The 25398-nt window shown below is 36.2% G+C and overlaps 1 protein-coding gene across 1 annotated transcript in view; it reads right to left on the reverse strand.

Moving 5' to 3' along the window:
• Window positions 1–25032, reverse strand: part of LOC122800435 (extracellular calcium-sensing receptor-like) — a 45720-nt gene extending 20688 nt beyond the window's left edge. Inside the window, exons 1-3 of the mRNA XM_044069880.1 lie at window positions 25018–25032; window positions 24085–24927; window positions 415–642 (exon numbers count right to left, since the gene is read on the reverse strand). Coding sequence (XP_043925815.1) covers window positions 415–642; window positions 24085–24927; window positions 25018–25032 — 1086 coding nt within the window. The remainder of the gene's footprint in view (window positions 1–414; window positions 643–24084; window positions 24928–25017) is intronic.
• Between the last annotated feature and the right edge of the window lie 366 nt (window positions 25033–25398).

The raw sequence follows: 25398 nt of genomic DNA on the forward strand, positions 1-25398 counted from the left end.
AGATGCTTTTTATCGTCTTGGTGGATTTCATAATATTTCCCATCTCCACAGGTATTCTTTCAATGACAAAATGGTAAACTACAAGGCTTGTTTTACATGCTAGAACATAACACTGGCCTGAAGCTGGAATAAAAAACACATGGCTTATTTTGAATGGTAAATTAGTGAAGGACACATGAACAGATTTGCTTTGTCTGTTTCTAAAGGATAGCAGATTTTTTTATTTAACTGACAGGAGCTCAGAATGATTCACCTGCACAAAAACAGACTGAAACATTTATCAGAACTACAAAGAAAAACTGGAAATTCTGGAAATGCTAAGTTGACATTTGTTTGCTAATTGTTTTAATGGTTTGTTGAAATCTCTTTGTAGTCAGAGAAATAGATAACACTAAGTACAAAGAAAATGCAAACCTGACCATATCCCCAATGCCAGATAACAGCTGTTTCATTGATACTGATTTCATGTCCTTTTGGAGCAGTTGAGTCGAAGCTGCCCACTTGGGTATACCTGCTAGATCCATCAGAAAGCAGCTGAAAATTCAAAATATCATAGCAAGCTGGTGGATCTCCATTATCATCAAAGTAGACATCCTCTCCATTTCTGTTTTTAAAGTGTATGGTCTTCGCATGCCTTAGAAGCTGAGAAAAATAAAGTGAAATAATGGTATTATCTGGTACTGCAGTTATTCAGGAACAGAATTGTCTAAGAATACTACTACTAAGCAAGTTATTTTAAAGTGACTTTACTTATTTGCTTTGTGTACTAACCTGTTTCCTAATACTTTTGTGCAGAAATAGTTCTGAAGCTGTATCAGTTCACTAAGGAGTGAGATACCTGGTTTTAGTTGTCCCTTTACCCTGTCTGTTGGTATGATTATTCCTGCTACTCACTGTATTTGGTTTATGCTTAATAATTATTAGTATTTCATGATGTATAAAATGCTGTTTTATACTTATTAAAGACCATAGTGTACATGAATAAAAAAATATCCTTAGGCACAGTAGAAAGTAGCATGATCTCTCTTTTTTAATATTTAGCCATTAGATATAGTTATATGACTCTACTACTTGGCTACTCTGGAGACAAGACTACAGAGAAGGAGAAGACTACAAAGCCCTTTTCTATCTGTGTTCCTGTAAATTCACAACACTACAAGGAATTCATTGCCTTCCTAGAACCAGGTCTTCAGTGCTCCAGCCTTTGGTGAGATAAGAGGGTTCCATGAGACAGCTACCTGAGCTTGGGTTCCAGTGAGAGATTGATTGGAGTGCTTGATTTTGATTGGCCAGTTTCTGCATGGGTATTAGCTGTATTTTAATTGGCTAACTTCTCCAAGGATGAAGCCTTAATGGTTTTAAATGCCAGGGGGCTTGCTCAGTTTCAGCAAGCTGCTGCACAAGCACACCATTGAGAATCAGTGCTCATCCTATTAGGCATCAAACAAGAAAGTCTGGCATACAACAGGTAAGGGAACTTCTCATCTTTATTCTATATGATATAAGATTAGTGCCTTCTTTTTCACAACCTTGTTGTAGTACTCTGGTTTTTATACTTCCGTATTTCATACATGGAAATCATTCCCTCTAACTCACTAATTGCATTTCTCCTGAATACAGTACTGAAATTAGCACTTTTATTCTGCAGTTGTGTTGGTGGGTTTAAATAGCATTGACTAATAAGCAAAGAAAAGGAAGCACTAGCACATAACAAAACAGTAACCAAAAGTACTTGCAGTATAAAATGTAACCAAAAAAGAGCCACTAAATAGTATCAACTAATTTAATTTAATATAATAAGAATTTGGTAAGCACTTTCATCTAATAAACAATAACCAGACTTCTTCAGGTCAAATTCTTTTACATGAATTCACCCATATACACAGTAAAATGTCCCAATCAACCAAATAGACTGCCAAAATCTTAAAATCTTAAAACCATTAAAAAAAAAGTGAATTATTAAAAACAGTCTTAAAATTATCAAGAAATACCACTATTAAAACATTTTCAATGTTGCTGCACTTATTTTTAAAACAGGACTGATAGTAATGAATTCATTTACACCTAGTTTACAGGGTGCATCCAGTTTCAGAATCATGAATTTATTATGGTCACATTGGCTGAGCAACCCTTATTTGTTTATAAACCAGTAGATAATTTAAAGGCATTGGAACAGAGGGATGTTTGGGGTGTGGCTAAGATGTTGGCTGGTTAGCAACACTTTCCTTTACCTCTGCTATCTAATATATATTTCTGACAGAAAGTTTTAAAAAACACCACCAGCAGATCTATTAAACCTAAGGATTTCTACTTCTTAAAGTTCCTGGAAGACTATACTGAGATGTTTTTTCTTTATTTGTCTAATTTTCTGTCAAAATCTTCCCAGAAAGTTCGCTGGCATTTCCTCAAGATGAGGAACTCCAAAAGCAGCATGAAGGACCAGTCAACGAAGAAGGAATTACAATCTTTACTTTTTTCTATGAATTATTTATCTACAAAAATTGATAAAATGGACAACAAACTGGATTTATTTAAAGAAGAGACTACTAAGCAAATTGATTTGATGAAAGAAATGATGAAACAGCATACTGCTCAGATTACTGGTATGGAAGATACCTTAAATGACCTAATGGGCAGAGCTACTGAAGAAGAGCATCAAGTGGAATTTCTTTTAAAGCAAAACATTTCTTTGCTCAGTAAAATGGATGATCTACAAAATAGCTCACAAAGGAACAATCTTTGTATATATGGCTTGCCAGAAGAAAAAAAAAAACAGTAAGGGACAACATGATAAACTTTCTCAGTTCTTGGTTACCCAGCATGTTAAATCTACAATAATCCCTTTCTTATAGCATAGAAAGAGCCCATAGGTTACTGACAACTTCTTCATCTTCTAAAAAGGTAAACTCTAACCCAAGATCTATAATTGTACATTTTCTGTCTTCTCATGACATGGACTTGATAATAAAAAATGCATGGGCTATCTCTCCAGTCAAATAGAATGGTAGAATCATAAGATTTGACAATGACTATTCTGCAGTGATTACAAGAAGAAAAGAATTTCTGACACTAATAAAAGAACTGAAAAGGAAACACTTTAAAGTTCATCTCCTGTTTCCAGCAAGACTAAAAATATTCTTTCCAGGTGGTACCAAACTGTTTGATACATTAGAATCTGGCTGTTACTTATTTGCTAAACAACAATACCATAGACCAAACAGAAGAAATGGAATGCAGTGGCTTTCCACTTAAGCATCAAGCAGAGAACAACTGAAGTTAGTGGACAAAAAAAAAAAAACAAAAGACTTAAATATAACTGACTCATCAATTATTGTTTTTCTTCTTTGTTTTTCCATTAACAATGGTAGTACTTTCAAATCTGCTTAAAATAAATATCACATTTTCCATACCTCATAATGAAAAAAAGGTAAAAGCATTTTTCTTATTTATTTTCTCTCTGTTTATGGTTTAGTTAAAATAATAATATAACATTAAGCCCCCAAATTTTCCCCATATGCCCACACTGCCCAAATCAAACAGCTCATATTCTCCATGTTATGTGGAGCTGTAGTAAGGTACACAACCTATGGTGCTCTTTAACAGCTAGATTACAGAAAATGGGATATGAAAAAATGACCCTGTCATGGGAGACGGCTATACTGCATGCCAAAAAAAATGAACTTCCAAAAATTTTAAAACATATCCTTATCACAATGTGTGCCCTTATTAAATTTTACATTACAAAAATTGGACTGTCAAAATCTCCAATCACATGGGAAGACTTTAGCAAACTAGTTATTAAATATAATGATAAAGGCTGCCAGCACCCACGAGGTAAGTCCTCCGTAGTACAAAGTTAATTAAAAAGTATAAGAACGAATAAATATACCAACGGAGTCAAACACGGCTGCAAATCAATAAGTCCAGAAATAAAGCCAGTCAATGCATTAACAATAAAAATCCACAGTTTATTACGAGAACACAGACAGATAAGCGCTTTCGCATAGGAGCTGCATCAGACCATTAATGAGCATACACCTAACTAACATTTATATAAAACAGACCTGCTAAAAAAATCAATTAAATAATCAACCAATAAACTATTAAAGCCACAGTATGCAACACTAAAATAGAATAGAATACCATGTGGCAAAAAAGAAAAAAACAAACACTCTTGAAAAACACTCTTAAATAAAATAGAAACATGACATGACACACTATGCAAACAAATAAGTGCATATACATAGACATCCATGACAAAGTACATTGGAGGAATAAAAGCTAAAATAAATGAGCTTTATTTACACAACCTCCTTTTCTTTAAAATGGGTTTGATGGAGGCCCTCTCATTCAGGCCCCTCCCTCGGTCTGCCCGTAAAAGGACAATCCAATGAGTTTCCTTATATTCAGTGTGTGTAATAATGTCCCCTTCCCTAATACTTGGTGCATAGCTTCAATCACCTGAAATGTAACAATGTAGCTCAGCTGCATGCTTGGCAAGTGCATTATGTGGAGATCCTTTTCTAATATGATAGAGGTGTTCCCTCATCCTATCATGTAAAGGTCTGTTGATTTTCCCAACATAAAATTCACCACATGTCCCACACTGAGCCAGGTACACTACATGTGGAGTCATACAATTACTGACTCCCTTAAAATAAAATACTATCAGTCTCGTTTTAAAAATAAGGGCAACAAAATTTGAAATGTTTTAATAATGGTATTTCTTAATGATTTTAAGATTATTTTTAATGATTAATTTTTGATTTATACAGTGGTTAAGATTTTCATAGTCTATGTTTCTTGAAATGTTGGTTGGTTGACATGTTTTACTATTTATATGGGTGAATTTGTTCAAAAAAATATTTTTTATTCAGTTTTTTGGCTTACCATTTTCAATACTTAATTTTTGATAAATGGTGAGCAAAAACAAATAAAATATTGTTGATGGCTCATAGTTAAACTACTGCAAACATATCTCCATAACTGCACCTTTAAAATGAGGATGAGAAAAGAGATCTCAGGAACAAAACTAGAACTGAGGCGCTATAGGCAAAGAAAAATATTACAGAACATAACAAAACAAACATGTTGACAGGGTAGTATTAGTATGCAGCACAACACACATTTGAAGAAGTCTGTCATGTGACCGTTCATTTGTAGTAGCACAAATGTGCGATAAAATTTTAACATTGTGAGCACTTAAACTGAAACTGTTCCATCTGATTTTGACATCTGCTGAACTTAATTCTCTATAGCTCGGTTTTATGTATGTATTAAATTCCCAAAAGATCCTACTAAACTGAGTATCAAGAATTTCATTAATAATGTAGAATCTGCAGGAATGTCAAGAACTTGGTGTGAGGCATAGGTTAATATTTGTATCATTTAAACTTAAGAAGATAAACAGCTGTCAGATAACAGACATTCAATTGTGATATCCTGAGAGACATGGAGTATTGCTTTCAAATGCTATTACAAGCACGATCAAAATTTCTGTAAATTTCAGAATAAAATATCATTGGCCACTATTATGGCATAACTGAAAAGCTAACAACTGGATGAACATATTTACGATTGATACTATAGAATTAGTGACAAGACAGTTTAGATTCTCTTTTTTTTTTGCAGCACTAACATTTCGCTTCACCTATGATACCTTAATTAGGAGCATACTTCTCAACTGTTCAGAATTTTATAATGCCCAGATTTTTACCTCATATAATCAGGCGTTTTTTTCCCCCTGGCAAATCACTAAGGATGAAGTGAATAAATGACAAGCGTCCAAGTTTCAGACATCAATATCCTTCAGAAAATGCACGCTAATGTTACCAATTCTGCGCATTTGCATCTTATTATTTTTGTCTTTTTCTAGATTTCTTGCACCAACAGGTTGAGATGTATGATCCAAAGCATCTCAAAAAATAATTGTTCTACCTATGCTGCATTAAACAATTCCTTTGAATAGAGACTCTAAAGTATTTGCATTATGATTTGTTGGGATTACCAAAATACTTTTTATGGGGGAAGACCTATCTTCACACATCATGTGGTGTTTCACTCCTCTCTTATTTATTCTTACTTCTTCATCACTCCAAAACAGAGGAAGCACAATTGCTAAAAGAATAAAAAAGATGCTTTGTTCTTGCTCAATGTACTCTGAATCTCTAAGAAGTATTAAATAACATTTGATCCTGAATACATTACTACCACATCCTGAGAGCAAAGCAAATTAAGCAACAAAGCATCAAACAAGCATGCTAGTACAAAAAGGAGGCAAGCAATTCAGGAATGAGCACCTGAATGAAAATGATTTCTTATTACATGTCATAGTTTGAAATAGTAACTTCTGTAAAGCTTGTATTTCATATAAATACCTCTCATATTTTAAATCTTCTTGTAATACTCATGGTTTAAAAAATATTAGCATTTCATTTATGCATGGTATTGAACAATGATTTTGCCACACATCTTTCAGAATTCAGCAGGCATGGTAATCAAAGAATGTGATTAGTCAAGGCTGCTTAGTGCACAGAGAATTAAGAGAGGTCATCTAAAATAAGGCTGTAGAGAAAAAGATACACCCTACTGAATGGATTAAGGCATCATGCAGGATAAGTGCCATTTTAAGTCTGGAGACAAAAACATGCATAGGGGTACATGTTATCAGTGAACAAGATCAGGCTGGGAAGTTGTGAAGGACCAGCTCTGACCAGGACACACAGGGGGATGAAGATGACATAGGCAAATGATTGAAGAGACCTTCTACTCTGAAGTAATGGTGGATCAGTAGAATCATGCAGTCTATAAACATGTCAAGTGAAACATAAGAGATTGTGAAAAAGAAAAGGTACATTTTGGACCAAGACTTGCTCCGGGGGTAATTTAACTCTTGTAAGAACAGTCTGATTTCAAGTTTCAAGGTACACAGGGAGGTTACTGTGACCTTTGGACAATAACAGAGCTCCATGTGTGAGATGTATACAGGACTGAACTAAAAGGGTGATGATTCTTGAATGTAGTCCTTACAAAGGTATATGAGATTGGTAGAAAAAAATGAGAAACCAAAGAAAGATAATGCTGTGGGATTTGGGTTGTGGTATCATATTCTGCTGTAGGAAAAGCATGAGCATTAGTTAGGTTTGTAGAAGCAAACTAGAGGGCAGAAATTCACAAATGAGAAACAAAGGGAAGGACAATATACCAAAAAGGGAAAGTAGGGCTAGGACTGTGGACAAAGCAATTGGATATAATGATGGTAGGAAGGAACAATGGCGGTAGATACAGCACAGTGAAACAAACCAATCGGAGGTGACAATGAAGGTGACATCAGCAAAGCCATTTTATAAGATGACTGGTATCTCAATTGCTCAATTGATGAAGAACAATGGTCAGTTTAGTTATATTATAAGAAAAATGAGGGAATGATAATTAGCTAGGATGATATTTTTTGTAAACATTTTATTGTTCTTTGCCATTTATCAAGGTGAACACACTGCCAACTTCAGATTTTGTGAAACTTCATTTAAGTTGTAGGCTTGTTTTTGCTTCTTGTGCATGCCTTACAGGAAAAAAATATCATTTAAGGTTGTCGCTGTTTGAGGAATAAAAGCTGTTGTTTCTTGGGCTTTATGTTTCTGGTGACTGCCAAACTTCTCAGTTGTATGGCTTCAAATTACAAAGTTTCTGCTTGGACTTACCATAGGGGCCCTGATGTGGGCCAAGACCAGCAGTATGATGACATCTCTGAACCTAGGTACCATGCCCTTGTTTATACACTGAGCAACACAGGCAAACTTGGATTCATGTTGGTTGAAGGTTACTATCTACATGACTTCCCAGATCCTGGGCTAATGAATCACATTTTAAAGTTGTTTTATTGATGTAGTTACCTGGAGTAGCAGACATCTAAAAAGGAATAAGAATGCATTTCTTGGTATTGAGTTTTAAGCTATGATGCAAAATGTTGCCTATGTTAGACATTCCTGAAGGATGTTCTCATTTTAGGAAGATTCAATGACTGCTCCCAGTTCGCGATCATCTGCAATCTTCATTAGCAAGAAGCCTTTAACATTGGCTTTGACACCTGAATAGATGCCAAAGAGAAGAAGGCCTAGCACAGAGCCCTGGAGGACTACATTGGTGACTGGCCTCTTTTGGAGGTGGCCTCACCAATTCTAACATCCTGGGTTATCCTATTAGTGAGCCGGATCATTATCCAGTGTGTTATAAAGGGGGTTATACATATTTCTGTAAGTTTGATGATGCCCAAGTGGGCTATTGTATCAAATGCCTTAGCCAGAGCTAGGTAGGCAGCATACACAGTTTCCCCTCATCCATTGCCTTAGAGACCTTTTTAAAGTAGTACACCAAATTCAGTAAGCATAACCTTCATTTGACAAATCCAAACTGGTATGTTTCCAGTGTGTGGAGGTTGCCAATGTCCTTGTTGATAATTTCCATGATAATTCTTTATGTTGCTTTGCAAATAAGTCTAGTCAGACTAATGGGTCTGTAGTTTTCAGGATCTGCTGAGGGACATCAATCATGAATAGGGAGGTGGCACAAAGCCTTTTAAGACTATAGTTAAATAAGGACTCCAAGAGTTCCAATAAGTCATTTTAAACTATTCAGGAGGCATTCTGGGATGTTACTGGGACCTTCTGAGAACATGATCTTGGCTTTAGTGAGTGTTGCCAGTGCATGTTCCCTAGTTATAGTTGGACGGGTAAAATTTGGGATGATGTTTGGTGATGAGAGAGGCGTAAAGTTGGAACTGAATTTGTCTGCTAATAGGTTCTCTTTCACCAGCCTCAGAGATTGTGCCACCATTAACTCCCAGTTCAGCACATTGCTGTGTGCTGCACTGGAAGCTTCTGACATAGCTGTTGAAGACCTTGTGATGATGTGAGGTATTGCCAGCTATGCCCGGAGAAGTAGGGCAGTGGATGTGTAACATATGCCAGCATAGCTAGCTGGGGTTTTGTAAATAATTATGTGTCATTTGTATATCAAGCTGATTTGTACAGGTGCTTGTGTTGAAAATATATTTGTAAAGCTGCTTGTGTTAAAAAATGTACCAGTAGTGAGTCCTGCTGGACACAAAAAATAAATACATCTGTATGTCTGACTGTATTATAACTGTTGAAATTAATATTGTAACAGAGGATACTGGAAGAGAAGAGGTTAAGCTCAGCCCCAGTTAACTTTTAGAAAAATAGTTTGAAATTGAATTATTTGGTATAAGCTATGAAGATTGTACTTCACAGGTAGCAATGTAGCCAGGAGGAAAAGAAAGTCTGTACTAGGAAGCCTTCTATTTTGTCCTTGAGGGTAAACTAATTGCTACTAAAGGGTGGAAGTTTGAAATTGTTTTATGACTTCCAGAATCTGAAACACATCTTAGCAAAGCTCTGTCTGTGTGCATGGTAAAACATATGTGCGAGATTCTGGTTTAATTTCTAGTAAACAGGGGTAGTAGGGGAACCAGAAGTCAGATGACCAGATGTATGCAATGTCATTCTGCAATCCAGCACAAAAATGATGTTTTAGTACTAGATGAGACTGAAGTCTCAGGGCAGTCTGTTTTTGAAATCTGATATAGAAGGATCACTCGCCCACTTAGTCTTGCCTTGCTTTAGTAAGTAACCAGGGAATAGAAATTATTTAGATCAGTCAGGAAAATATACCAAGATTAGTTAAGTACTGTTTTTTTTCTGTAAGTGTGTGAATCTATCCATCTGTAATATTTTAAATATTTCCTGTGACTGAAACTCTGGTGTTCATTGTAAATAGATATTTAGTTTTTCATGTTATTTTATTAATTATTATTAAATATATTTAACCTTCTCATTTTGGCTGGTCCTTTAGAGAATATTTTAACATTTGAGAGTACTTATATTTATTTGGGGACACGGTGGCTGCTCCTGAATACCTTGCTATTTGATTAACATTACCATTTCTATTAATATTAATTTCACTCAGTATAATTTGGTGCACTTGTAAGGGCATTAGAGTTGCTGGCTTTGGAGTGACTGGAGGCAGTAACTACCTTATAGTCTAGGCCAAAGGTAGCAAAGAAAGTAAATATGTGCCAGCCTTTCGTGTGTGTGTGTGTGTGTGTGTGTGTGTGTGTGTGTGTGTGTGTGTCTGTGCACATGTGTGTGTGTGTGTGTGTGTGTGTGTGTGTGTGTGTGTGTGTGTGTGTGTGTGTGTGTGCGCATGTATGTGTGTATTTTGTCAGTTTAGTTTAATCAGGGAAAGCAGGTGAAGATGTCAGCAGAGGATTATGGCAAAGTGACAAAGACGCAGCCGGAAAACATGTGTGAAGCAAAAGGACTGGTGCATGCCAACCTGACTTAAGAGGAAAATATTTCAGCCTTAGTCGCAGCTCACACCAACAACCAGGAGGATAACCAGTCTGGTGATGGAAATTTGTAGCCCTCAGAAAAAGGACAGTTCAACTTTTCCTCAGAGGATTTAAAACCCCATCTGGAGTTAAAGAGACTTGAACTGGAGGACAAACGTTTGGAATTAGAATCAGCAGAGAGACTGCTGCATTTGGAGGCTGAAGAAAATGAGAGATTGCACCAAGCAAATCATATGGAGTGAGAATCAGCAGACAGACTGTGATGTTTGGAGGCTGAAGAAAATGAGGGACAGTGCCAGCATCAGAAGGAGATGCTGACTCTTCATCAGGATCATGGAGGTAATGGGAAAGGGAATAACTGAACCCCTGAAGCAATAAAGGTCAGTAAATTTCTTCCACAGTTTACAGAGGGTGATAATTTTGATAGTTTTATTCATATATTTAAGAGTATGTAAACAGTATGATGTTGACCAAAGGCTCTGGGTATGGTTCCAGACACCCTTACTCCATGGTAAAGCTGAAACTCCTGTTTCTAAATTGTCTGATAATGAATGTTTAAACTATGATAAAGTAATATATTGTTTACTAGAATGTTTTAAGTTAATGCCTGACACTTACAGAAAAAAGTTTTGTGGGCATAGACACAAGGCAGATGAAAGTGTATGTGATTATTTTGTCTAGTTAGACACTTATTTTCATAGGTGGGTGAGTGGGTGTCAGGTGACTACTTTTGAAGGGTGGCAGAGCTTTTGATGAGAGAAAAAGCCCTTAGCACTTTGCCTGAGGACATGAGAATCTGGTTGGCAGAGCAAGAGTGTAACTCTACAGATGAGCTGGGAAGAAAAGGGGATCTCTACTTAGCAAGCAGGTCATCACTGCACAAGAAGGGGATAACCAGTGCTGCACATGGATATAAGGAAACCCACGGTAGGCAGCCTAAACCACTCCAACAGAGTCCACCTGCAACAGGGAAAGCCACTAGTTTAGGTACATGGCCAGGATCAAGGGTTAGATGTTTGAAATGTAACCAGTGGGGCCATGTATCATACAGATATCCATGGAAGAAAGGTGAGGAACAAAAGGTGGGGGAGCCAGCAAGTGGGAATAACAGTATGCTAGTGGAAAGTTGTCTGGAGACAACAGGGGTACCTAACTATAATCAGAGTTTATATACTATCATAGTGAGTGGAAAACACGCCACTGCTAGGGGAGACACACAGCCTCTGACATAACCATTTTAAAGCCTGCAGTGGTTAAAGAGGAGTAGTACTTGCTTGGTTAGTCCATTTGGCTGTAGACTCAGCTCTACAGCTGTACCAGTGGGGAGTCTTACTGGGAGCCTAGAGAGAGAGAGAGAGAGAGAGAATCCCAAGCCCTGGACTGAGTGTGTTCCCTGTGTATTCTTAAGGAAAATCGTGCTTGATGCAGAGAGCTGCATCTGGAAATACTGTGCGCATCTGTTTTTATTCCAAGGGAATGTCCCTCACAAGTGTCAGTGGTGAAGATTCAGATTCCTTGATTGCTGGTCTAGATGGAAGATGTCTCAGGCTTTATGGTTATCTTTCCCCTGGGACAGTATATTAAACCCAAGGCTGGCTTTGCTTGACCTTATTAGCCTCTTGGTTGCCTATTTACTTTGATGAGAAAGTTATTCTTCTTTATGGGCATTTACCGATTTTTGACACATTTTTTTTTCCTTTTTGTTGTATATCCTGTTTAATTTGGGGTGCCACCAGGGCAATTTGTTTCTGGGACTAGTTCTGGGCTTACTTCTATTAGGCATAGCAGCCTCTATGCAGCCATTGACATGGTTGTGCAGATTTTTCTGAGAGCAATTCAGCATAGGCTGGTGTATTCCTGAGGGTTTGCAGGGGCACTGAATTCTGATGAACCATCACTTAGGTAGTTTGTCTTGGAATATTTCCTAACTGTAAGTAGTTTTAATGGGGTTATGGAGCTGATGTTGTTTTTAAAGGAGAAAACTTTATGGTTGGACCTTACCTGGGTGGATGAGGGGGGGGGGTGCAGCATTCTCCTATATTTGTGAGCATGAGGTCCCGTATGTTGGATCCTCTGGTGGGTATTTTCAATATCTGGTCCTGGGTGTTTATATTTATGAAGTCTAGGAATCTTTGTGTCTTAGATTTCAGGCCATGTAGGATTCCCAATCAAGAGAGGTAATTATTAAAGTCTCCCATGAGTAGGGTGGTAGGTTGGATGGTAAGTGTATTCAACAGATCCAAGTATGTGTTGTGAGCTTTTTGGTACATGTAATGTTACCTATAGTTGTTTAGGATATGGTATGGGATTTTGTCTATAATGATCTGCACATGGAGGGACTTCAGCACATCATCCTGTTTGACCACCCTAGAGGTATTCTTGTTATTGATGTATATTGAGGCACCTCCATATTTAGCCCTTGTCTGTGCAGCTGTTGGTCTAAAAGTGTGGAAGGCACTAAAACCTTGCACTGCCGGAGTACTCTGCTGGTTTAAACTGTGTTGGTAATTGCGGACATGTCTATATTCTTGAGTATGTGGAGGATCCAAAACTCTTCATTGTGTTCATTTCACATGTAATTGATTGCGAGGGGAGAAAAAACATTCACCCTTTTTACAGATAGCACAAGGTCATGTACCACATTGCAGGATTAGGTGAAGAGTTCAAAGAATTTGCAAAGGATGCATGGGTAAAAAAAAAACTGCAGCTAAGATTCATTGCAGGCCAGTTGTAAAGCACTGCACTGAAGCCACAATAACCTTGCTGTGATTAATCAGACGGAGGGACTTTAACTGACAGGACCTCAGAACAAGGACCTAAGGATACTTGTCACATCTGGGTAGGAACAGTTCTATATTCTGTACAAGGCATATCTTCAAGCCCCTGGAAGGAATCCAAAAGAAAGACAAGAGGAAAGGGTATAACCAGAGATTCAAGAGCTACAACTTCTTTTATTTGTTTTAATTAATTTCTCAAAAGTCTTTTGGGTTTCTAATACCATGACAAGAATGGACCCCATTCCTAAGTCAAAGTATGATTAAAGTTCATGAAATTAGCATTGTTTCAATCTTTGATGTTAGCCAGAAGTGCTTTTCACAGCATCCACAATGTGCCCAGTAATGACTCCTTCTGCAATTCATATGGCGTTACAAGTATTTGTAACTCCCAAGTATGATTGTAAATTATTTTTTATAAGACCTGTTTCTCCTACTACTACTACTGGAACTGTTTGGGTATCCTTCCTCCACATTGCCCTTGTTTCTGCCTGCAAATCCTGGTATTCTATGACTTTATGTCTCTCTGTACGTAAGACACTGTAGTTACTGTGTTTAGCAATTTCAAAGATAAATGTTACTTCTGTCTTCTTTTCATGAACTACTCTATCTGATTTTCTTGCATCTGTCTCAAAAAAAAAAAAATAAAAAAAAAAAAGAACAGTAAACCATATAAGACTCTATCTCAATTTCAACAGTTATTCAGGGAATGGAACTTTAAGCTAATACAATGTTAAAGATTTGTTCCCATATTTTTGTATTGTTTTTTTTTTTCTTATGATCACTAATTAGAAATTTATTATGTGCTAGTTTGTAAAATCGTAAATTCCCAGGAGAGTGTGGAATGTTGATATCCATTTTTTTGTTGAAGTATATGGGCATTTTGGTGAGTTCTTTGAGTTAAATTTGTGTAGAGAGAGACGCATATAATAACGCTGCTTATAAATATCATCAATTCAGTATTTGGAAATATTATATTTTATTTCTTTTGCAAACCATATATGCTGCATATATTACGTTCATTTGGGAACCCATTTGATTATCCCATCTTTTCAAGTCAGATACTATCTGCTCCCAAATAACCTTAACATTATTGAGATAAAAATCTCTGTTGTCTGTTGCATCTGTCTCTTGAACTGTTGGTAATGGATAATCCCATGTGATATAAACTTCATCATTTTCTCTGATGCTTTGCGGCTCATGTTTCCTTTATTTTGGATGGTATAATTTGCTGTTGTGACAGATGGGAATATATGCAAACATATGCTTCGGTACTGCTATTTGGATAGACATAGCATTTCGACACATAGCCAGATAGATTTTATAGGTGTTGTTTCGGTCATAGTCCCACCACTTGTATTTTCAACAAATGGTATATAATTGACTTTAGAGCAATATCTAACTATAGATGGGTTCTTGGGTCTATTGCTGTGACACTTACAGTAGTACATGCAGGACAGAAGACAATAATATTTGGAGATCAAATCAGTGACACTCATAGTAATACAGGCAGGAGATATATTAGTAAGGACAAGGATACATACATAGCCTCTAGTGAGGAGGAAAGTTATTTGGTTTATGAAAATGGCATTTACATAATTAAAGAATCTGTATGCTTTTTATAGTTATGTACATTCATCAGTGGTATGTCTCTTTGATAAGTTAACATTTAAACAGGAGAGCTATGGAAACATAGTGGGCATAAAGTACTATGATCATCAAAAACTTGATCATGTTATTTTACTCCCTTCATGTCAGACCAAGAACATGGCTACTTTTGTATAAAGAAAATTACTTTTCTAGGAATCAGATTCCTTTCATCATTAATCATACATCAGCCAATAATTGAAGACAAAAACTAAATTTCATAAACTTTAGCAACCTGGAATAAATTGCAAAAATTTCAAAGGGAAAAGCAAAAAAGATTATTTTCCTACTACATATCCCCGGTTAGCTGAGGTAAAGTCAAAATTTCTCCACTCGGTTTTCACTAACCAAGTTGCTATGACTTTCCTCCCATTCAGAAAGGCCAAAATGATAAATTTGATACAATTTTCATATAGCAGCTATGGTAGATGAACATCACCTTACATCAGTCACCTAGGACTGTATATTAAACCTCTGCCACAGTGTATTGACAGATTGGTCACAACTTTACATAATGTTACAAATATGGATGCCACCTTTTCAAATGGCCAAAGTGGGACATTTTTGGTACAAACATCAGATTTTACAGGCCAACACATACCCACGTTCAGTACAAAGGTTAAAACTTAACTTTTTTGCCTAAATAAAAGCTTATTCTTGTAGCATGTTAGTTGCTTATTCTGTTTCTTATAACATTTAGGTATTTTAGATGCAGAATAACTTTTATGCAACTATTACATAAAATATAGGAAATAATTTTGTCCTAAAATCTCAGGACATTTGCCATTTTTACAATTTTTTGTCAGGACATAACTTCCCAAAGAGGGACTGTCCCTCACAAAGTGGGACAGGTGGTAACCCTAGTTACAAAATAAGGTGATAAATCCAGCCCCATGAGACAAAAGTATACTTGAAAATTCTTCAATAAATCTAAATAGTGGAATTTAAAAAATCATTTACTAAAATGTCGCTCTTTATTAATTTAAACAATGCAGACCTCCTTATATCATTCCTCAAAATCAATAGAAAATCTTGATGCATGTCAGCTATATGCATTTCGCCTAATAATATTGTAAGAGAAGATATCCTCTACTAGTTATCTTACCATATCCAGGAAGAAACTATTAAACTAGGTGAGCTCAACAAAGACTAGCATCTTATCATTTAGTTCCACTCCTAACACTTAATTTTCAAGTATATCTAACAATAGGGCTAAATTATCTACATTTTCTGCAATTAATTTGGAGTCAGCATATAGCTGAAACATAGACTTGCCATCAGTATCTGTTCCTAAACATTGTGTATTCATAAATACTGATCCTAAACATTGTGTATTCATAAAATCAACTATTTCACCAATATTACAAGACTTGGGGACAAATGTCATCCCTGTCAATTCTCCCAATAAACTTTTCCCATGTGTAGACATTTTTTCATTTATTGCCACATTAAAAATGGAAGTACCATACAATATCTTAATCCATTGTGTAATATCTCTTAATCATCATTTTTCAGTACTCCCAGTTCACCATATTAAAAGCTTTTTTGATGTCAAATAAGACTATCATTAGATTCTTGTACCAGGTTTGGTGACTTTCAAGAAAGCCAGTCATGTTCTACTAATTATTTATATTCTTAGTATTTCTTAATCCATTTTGTTCCAGAGTCAATATTTTGGGCAGAACTTTGTTTAACCTCTCCATTAGAATGTGTGTCAGAATTTGTATGACTAAGTTTAGGAATGAAATTGGCCTGTAATTGGCCAAATAAGTTCCATCCCAATTCTACTGTATTAAAATAACTCTGGCATATTTCATGATCCTGGAATAATTTGCCTCCATCGAATTTCCTCATATTAGATTAGTAACACTAATACTACTTCTTTCTTTTTCTGTTTATAGAGTTTGAGGAAAGTCCATCTGGGCCTAGGGATTTAACTCTTTTTATACTCTGTATGGCCATATGAATCTCTTGTAATATAATGGGTCTATTTAATTTGCCCAGGTTTTCCTCACTAATCTTCCAAACATTGCATTTCAGAGCCATTCTGTTATCTGTTGTCATGTATGGTTTTGATATATTTCTTCAAAATATGACCTTAATGATTCCATTATCTAATCCTGGCAGGTTAGTACCTGTCCTGCTCTATCTTTTAAAATATCCACAAATTGTTTTATGCATTTTTCTTTATATGTCCTATGCAATGTGCTTTACACTTCTTTTCCCTTTCAGCTACCAGAAGTCACTTCTAATTATGCACTCTCCCTGCCTATGAAATTGTTAAATGCTCTAATTCTTTTTAATATGAGCATCTTTTTGGTCAAAAGATAAGCTTGTTCCCCTTTTTTAGGATTCAAATCATGCAATTGTTTTAGTCTGTCTTCCTTCTCTTTTATTTTATTTTACAGCATTAGAATGTTTCACCTTTCCCTGCTGTTAAACATGCACTAAGGGCAGTATTCATACCCTCCCCAAAACAGGATATGCAAAGTATCCTTCTCATGATTATCCATTATTAAACATTGCAAATCCTTAAACTTTCCTTGTTGTTCCTTTCTTTTCCTCTTGAACCAAGTCTATATCCCTTAATTTTGAAGTATCCTGTCTCTGATTTACCACCATTGTCAGTGTTACTGGGGCATGGTTTGAAATGTGTCTCTCTAGCAGGTCTATCTGTATCACTTTCCCTTCAACCATTCCTGACCTTAATATTATGTCCATTTTTTTAAACATGTAACCTATCCAATTCAGGTCTGAAGGTAACAATGAAGTCCCCCTCCCTCCTCCACTACCTGCATCTCCTTCCTCCACTGCCACTGTTCCTTTATAACATTTAAAAAAGTCTTCAAAAAAGTCTTCAAAAGATGTTGAGTCATGAGTATTAGGGATGTATATATTACCTATCAAAATCTGACTATTCTGAATTGAAACTCTATATAATCTATGTACCCATTGCACTTATTTTTGGATATTTCAGGTTTAACATTTAAACATAAAATTACTACCCTTCTCTTCCATGTACCAGTGGTATGGTTCTTAATCATATATCTGAATTCCTATTGTTGCAACTTATGAGCCCCTCTGAACTTTAGTTTGGTCTCTTAGAGAACGGCTACCTAAACATTTTCGCATTTACATTTTGAAGAATGAAAACCCACTCTCACATTCCAGGATATGACATTAATACGCAGCACACATATGTAACATGTTTTCCTTACCATCATTTTCTGAACTACCTCTTGATTGGGTCTATATCAGAACATTGAAGTATTAAAACTTCGGATGTTCTGATATCAAACACTATTCAGCGAATGCTAAGAATAGCGAAGCTGCAGAACAGCAAATTCTTTGCTCGCGGTTGGCCGTTTCTGTGGCTTCACTATTCTTAGCACTGGGGTGGAAAGTTACGGGTTGGGTTCAGGTAAGTGTGTGATTGTTTGTATGTTAGGGTTAGGGGCGGGTTAACTGAGTTAGGGTTAGGGTGCGAGTTAGGCATGTGTGCGACAGTGACAGACTTTATGGTTAGGGGCGGTTTAAGTGAGTTAGGGTTAGGAAATGGGTTAGGTGAGTGTGCGATAGTGACGGACCTTAGGGTTAGGGTTTGGATTAAGGTAAGTGGGTAGATAGTAGTGTATGTTTAGTTTAGTTTAGCGTTAGATGTAAGAATTTAAATGTATGTGTGTGGTTGCTGTTTGTTTAATGTGCTTGTGTTGTGTGTATGTGTTTCGAAGCAGCGAATTCTTTCCATGGGAAAAAATTTGTTGTTCTGAATGTTCAATATTTTCATGTTTAGATGTTTGGGGCCGATGAAATAGCGTTCGCTATTTTCATCTTTCGATAACATGATATAAACGCTCTTGATTCCCTCCCCGCCAGAGCTATATTTTACTGTACTCCCCCTTTGGACTGGAGTGCAACTCCTGCCATCATATTATATATATGCATCCAGTCTGAGTCAACTCACTTTACTTGTTTTGCAATGGGATCAGAGAAATGAGCAAGCAATCTCATTTCATCTGCCACCCCCCACCCCAGCAGCTGACAGTTCTCTCCCTTATTACTTACATCTCAACTTTTAGCTTAAAACACATGTGATGCAACTTGTGTATATTCAAAAGGAAAAACTGCCCAATACACATTAAATCTATTACAGTGGGTCTGCTTAACATGATCTTGAAATTAAATTAATGTACCATGCATCATAAACAGATCATACACACTGACTGTACTGTATTTGCATAAGCACCAAGCTCCAAGATAAAAAGTATCAGTACTGATTATAGTCTTCATGTTCAGGAGACAAATCGCAGCAAAATCTGTTCTGTTATGTACTTTTACATCTCACGTGTTATGGTGCAATGACTTAACGCTCTAAGCTATCAAACTTATCAGTTTGCTATACTATTTTTATAAATACCTTTATTGAATTCTCACTTGTGCCATAGGCAAATTTGCATTTATGCAAAAGTAATCAAACTGTATTAATAAATTAACATTAACAAACATTATACTTCACATAATGTAAATAACATAAAAATATATCACGTTACAGTTTGAAAGAGTGAACACATTCATGAGCAAACACTTTTTACTGTTGTTAAAATGGAAAGCAAACACATATATGAATGAACATTTTTTCAATTGAAGTTTTTCCCAATAGCTTTTTGTATGGGATTCCATTGCAGAATTTGCCCTTACACCATGTTGTACAATCTCAGAGTTGTATAAAATTAGCAGGAGGTGCATGAGAGCTTATTCCCTTGCAAAAAATATTAATTTTACTTTTCCATATTTTAGATAATTTCAGATTCACTCTAAAAAGTCTGTTTTTTGTACCGTTACTCATATGAGTGTTTGATATTTCATGATACACACTTGGCATACAGTGTTATATGTAGTAACTAAATAAGGGCTTTTGGATGATATAAATAAGTGCCTGTTCTGCAAATTAATATTAAGCTGTTATTTCCATAAAACTGTATGCGTGTAATAAGGAAATGAAAAAAAAAAATAATCACTAAAAACTAAAAATGGAAAGCCATGTTCTCATTGAGCCTTATTTCATACTGTACAACATACCTTTGTTGCTATTTCATTGCATATGCAAATTATCAGTCTGGGTGAAGTCCACTAAAGTACTTTTAGCTATTAGTAGATCATCCAGATAGACTTTTGAGAGTCTTTCTCCTTCCACATCTGGAGTGTATTATCTTGACTGATCAGTGAAGATGCAGCATTATGGTCAGGTTTTTGCATGCTGCCCATATCATGCCAGCAATAATCATCCTGTGTGCTTGAATATGACCTCCTATCTTCTCTCTACTGTTATTTATGAAGTTTTGCAAAACATTGCCTTAACATTTGTTCTGCATTGACACAGTCCACTATGGCTTACATTTTGCTGTTTCCTGGAGAAGTGCCTGTACCAACTGGCTGTGACTATGATTCTGATTTTTAGTTACTTTCGACATTTTGTACCTTTTGATGCTCCAGGCTGACATTTCCTTTATGCTGTCTCTTATAGCTTTGGCTTCTACTACAATTATGTCTGCATCTTTTTTTGGTGCATTTCCCACTACATAGTCCATAGTGCTGTCCTCTTGTGTTTCCTTTTTCTTCACTGACTGTACATGTGGCATCTTTCCTGTCTGGATTTATTTGCTTCCTATTCTATTTCCATATACATTATGTATTCCAGAAATGTCAACAGTTTTATCTTTTGTTTTGCATCTTTACAAGAGTACCATGCATTTGTTACGTCTGCATATATTCTTATCTTGTCCTTGGCTTAGGCCATTAGTGCAGCTGGGTAATCTTCATTTACCAGGAAACCTACTTTGATTAGTTCTCTTCAAAAAAAATCCTTCTTTGTGATGTTGATACATTGCTTCAGAGAAATCCAACAGAAATTTAATACAACTTTATTTACAGAGACTACCACTATTTTTCCTATTATATCAAACAGCCCACTCTCTTCTGGAAAATGAGCTGAGGGCCATATCATGCTTGGGCTTTTCTGCCTCCATCCTGCTTCCAACTCTAAACCCATTCTGAAAATTAAATTTGTTTGTATTTTCATCCTCTAACCATACTGAGGTTTGCATCCCCTGAGGTGACAATTTTCACATTATATCTTTGACTTCTTTTCCAAATCAACCTTCATTTATAATGTGCACTTTCCTCTAACTCCTGCCATCTATCGGATTCCTCTGTTCCTTTTTTTCTCTGTATGTTCTCTTCTGCAGTAATAATAATTTGGCATTTACCACTTTGAAGCATATCCCAAGCATGCAGTAGTCAAACAGTAGGCTATTATGTTATGCACAATCACTGAAAGGCATACAAACAGCGGTATCAATTTTTTCTTCAGAATTAACCTCCTTAAACAGTATGACTCACTTTCCATTTGCTACAATACTCTTGCCATTTTACCTTCAATTTTTGCTGCCCAGCTCTGTTGCAACTGTGTTTATTTTTCTGATAAATGGTGCTTGGGGATACTGAATTAAGCTGCCATTTCTTCCCCGGCCAAGTCACCTCCAACCACAACTTTTTAGTATGTGTGTTTGTGTGTGGGGTGGTGAGGTTGTATGGTACTTCTGGACTCGAAATTGGAACTTTCCATTTTCAAAAAGAGAGCAGGGGAATGTGTTCTATTCATAGAAGTATTGCATTCCTTATCTTTCCTGGAAAAGCATATGTCAGGAGGATGGAAAGGAAAATTAGCACTTGATACTTGGAAAAAGTGGATCAGCTCACTGTCCTTGGAGAGATACTGGATTGGACAAGGGAGTCATGTTTTTTACTGTCTAAAGGTGCATTCTTACTTGGAGATAGCATGTAATTGTATAGCCTGAATTATTTTATTATTTATTTTTTGTTTGTGGGAAGTTTAATGGTAATGACTCCTAAAGCTGTGTGTACATCCAGTGCACTCTGTGTAGCTGAAACATAAGAAATGTTTGCATATTGACAGGATTAAATTTGTCATGGGAAGATGAGAGTAAGACTGTCAATGATGTGACTTCTCTACCCCTCCTGTTTATGATTTTTATGGACAGGATATCAAGGTATAAAGTAGATTTGGAGATCATTCGTTTTTTAAAATGTTTGGGCTGCATTTTTGCTGTTTACAGAGAAGTTTGTCTTCCTAACATCAAGTAATTGTGATTTCCAGTACAAAAAGAAGAAATTAGCTGTGCAGTATAGAATGATTAGATGAAAAGTAATATGTTTAAATAAGAAGTCCATGTAGTCAAAAAGAAGTGAATGGAGAGATCTATGCAGGTGAGCTGAGTGAAGATACCTCAGATATTGGAATTTAATTGCCTTGTGTTTTTACTCAAGAATGAAGGTACATGGGAGCAGGCACATAAGAACACTGTCAGTAGTACAATAGGTATTACACTGGACTGTGGTGGACAAGCCCAAATTAAGTCATAGGGAAAGGTTCTCAATTTACTTGTCACTATAGATTCCCCATCCTCTCCTGCATTCATGAGGTTTAGACAGTGGCCTAAAAGATGAAGTCACAAATACACATGGCAGAAGTGAGGATCCTCTAAACTCCATCTCCATGACAGATGACGAAGCTCCGTAACATAGGAAGATCTCAGAGTGCAGTGTCTGCTCCTTTGTGGTAAGAGTTGCATGTGGTGGTCGACTGCACTGAGTATGCTCCCTGGTATAATACAGGATGATTTCAAAAAAACGAACAAGCAGAACCATTCTGTAGTTTATTAAAATGAGTAAGCACATCCAAAATAACAAAGCTTTCAGCTTTCCCTTTCTTCAGTGCTTTACTCATTTTAACAAACCATAGAACACTTCTGCTTGTTCATTTTTTGAGTTGCTTTTTGGACTTTTATCGAGCACAGTTCAGTGCAGTGGATTCCTTTTTGTGTTGTATATAATACAGGATGTTCCTAGGACATGGGGGGGGGGGGATTGTATCACTCAGCTTTTCTAGGAATGTTGGGAAGATTTCATTGCATGAGTTTGAGTATTTTTCTGGTGTGAGGGGATTGTGGATCAATACACAGCTTACTATTACTGAGACCAACACCTGGAGTAGTAATTTAGAAAAAAAAAGGGATAAAAGAATAATAGCATGAATGCATACAACATTATTTACGATGCCAAACATCATGAAAGGAAATTTTCTGTGAAGTACAGATGACATGCAAGTCTTCAGTCTTTTTCCAATTAAAAAGATGTATTCCACCTTACTCTGTTTAAAAAATGCACTTCTTGTGAGTCAGACAATTAGTGCTCAGAATTGTCTTGCATGACTTGCAATTTTATTGCTTATTGCTATACAGATCAATTTTGTAATCAGTCTTGTACGTGTCCATGTTCATGCAATGGATATTGTTTTCCCCACTATTTCTCAGGAATAAGCTACAACATACGGTGAAGGTGAAAATATCAATAGAGAGTTCTGGGGTCAAAATGTCTTGTAGGGAACGGTGTGAAAAGATGATGCCTTCAGGAAAATTCTGGTTTAGGAGCAGACTTTCAGTTGACTCATTTCATTCAAAAGTATACTTGATTTTTATGATTTGTGATTTTTATGCAGTGTCTAAACTTCATTAAGTAGTACTTACTTTTTATTCATTTGTTGTTTCATTGTTTTACCCATCATTTTATTTCCATACTGTATTTTAACTATACAGAATCCTTAATTCATTAGTCTGGTTTCATCTTAGAAGTTTTCAGAATCATATAGCACATCGTGTTTGGTGAAACAGCATGAATAGTAGCATTGCAAAGGGAGAAGGCAAATGAGAGACATGTGGCTTTTTCTGCTAGAGGAAATATTATTTGTTAGGCATGATGTCCGGCAAGAGTAGTGCAAGTGCAAAGAATTCTCATCACATATGCATATGATTAAATGAAATCTGGCGAGATGCAGAGATATAGAAAGTATTATGCTTTACAGCATTCAGCCCATTACGAACACTGAAAATACATTGTTGTTGTCTGGCTGTAAAAGCTATATCAAATGGATCAGTATATATCAGTGGGAATTAAGACATGCTCACATGAAGAGATTCAACTTTGTACATAAACTGCTTGGTAAAGATTAATAACATAACACCAGCCTAATAAAAGATGTTCACACAAGCAAGGATGTATGGGACAGAAATGAGATTTCTGTATAAAAACAAATAAAAAACATTCTTTGCTCAAATTATATATGTGGCTACAGCAAGTCTTAAGCATATATGCATACTTTTTTAAGTCATAAACTCAGCAGATATGTATTAATATATTAAAGCCAGTTATGTTTACCTTCCATGGCTGAATTGTCAGAGATTGTAGACAACTTTCTGTGGTTGGCACATAACTAGATGAGCAGGTCAAGATCTTGTGTAGAGCATGCGCCAAAGCATACACTGCCTTATAGACACCATACGTAAACCTGAAGTTGTGCACATCATATAAATTGATTTCAAGTTTGTCTAAGTTCTCCAGACCTGTGCAAAAGCTGGCGTATCTAACTATCTGTGTAAAAGTTTTGACATGAAAACTGTCATTTTGCTGTGGCCACTGACAGCCAAATGCTTGTTCCCAGAAATATTTAATTAAAATATCATCAGGAAATCTAGAAGGATGAACGCTATATAAAAACTCTCTCAGTCCGGGTATCTCACCTCTGTGGTGAGCAAATCCAATAGTTCCTTTAAATGTTTTCAGAATATCTTTTGTTGTGAAATCAGAGGAGAAATATAAGCCAGTAGAGCTTATCCAGACTTTACCAGTAATATTCTGAAGTGCAATTGTTTCCATAAGTTTAACCAGGTTCTCCATACTAGCATACATGACAACTACATTCACTGATGACATTTTTATTACATCAACAATATGGGAGATTTTTTTCTCAGAGTAATAAACAGGAATGTATTCAATGAAAGCAATGCAACCATCCATGCTAAATATGTGGTTTCTTACATTTTGACTTCCAAGCTGCCCAAAGTCATTGTCTGTAGCAATGATTCCAATCCAGGTCCATTGGAAGTACTGGACCAGTAAAGCTAGCCCAAGAGACTGGAACCCATCATTTGGAACAGTGCGAAGAAAAGAAGGAAACTGATTCTTGTCACTAAGCAAAGACAGCACAGATCCATGGCTTACCTAAGAACAACATTTCATTTCATTGCCCTTTAAAATAAAACGGTTAAATCCAATGCTTCATACATAGAAAAATGCTACTTTATGACTTACCATGTCATTTTTCATTTTTGATTTTACTTAATTGATTTCTTCACTGAAAAGAGAAATTTTTAAACTAATTCCTTTTTCAACCATAATCTGGACTACAAAAGCAAATTAAAGTGTAGTATATACAGGCAGCTTAGCATAGCCAATTAAACATTCTTGGATATTTGCAGAAAACTGAAATAACCAAGGGGGAAAATGAAGCACAAATGACACATTGCCCAGCATTAGAACATAACTCTAGACCATGATTTTGTGTGATAGAAATATTAATGACTCTGCCATTGTGGCATTTTGGAGTTTTATGTTACAGTGGGATGTACAGCAATCCCCCAGACAGCAGGCCTTTAGGTGAGAAGTTGTGATGTGCTTGGCTTTGTGGAGAAC

Source organism: Protopterus annectens, chromosome 4.part0 (genome assembly GCF_019279795.1).
Source record: "Protopterus annectens isolate FY-2018-M chromosome 4.part0, PAN1.0, whole genome shotgun sequence".
NCBI lineage: Eukaryota > Metazoa > Chordata > Ceratodontiformes > Protopteridae > Protopterus > Protopterus annectens.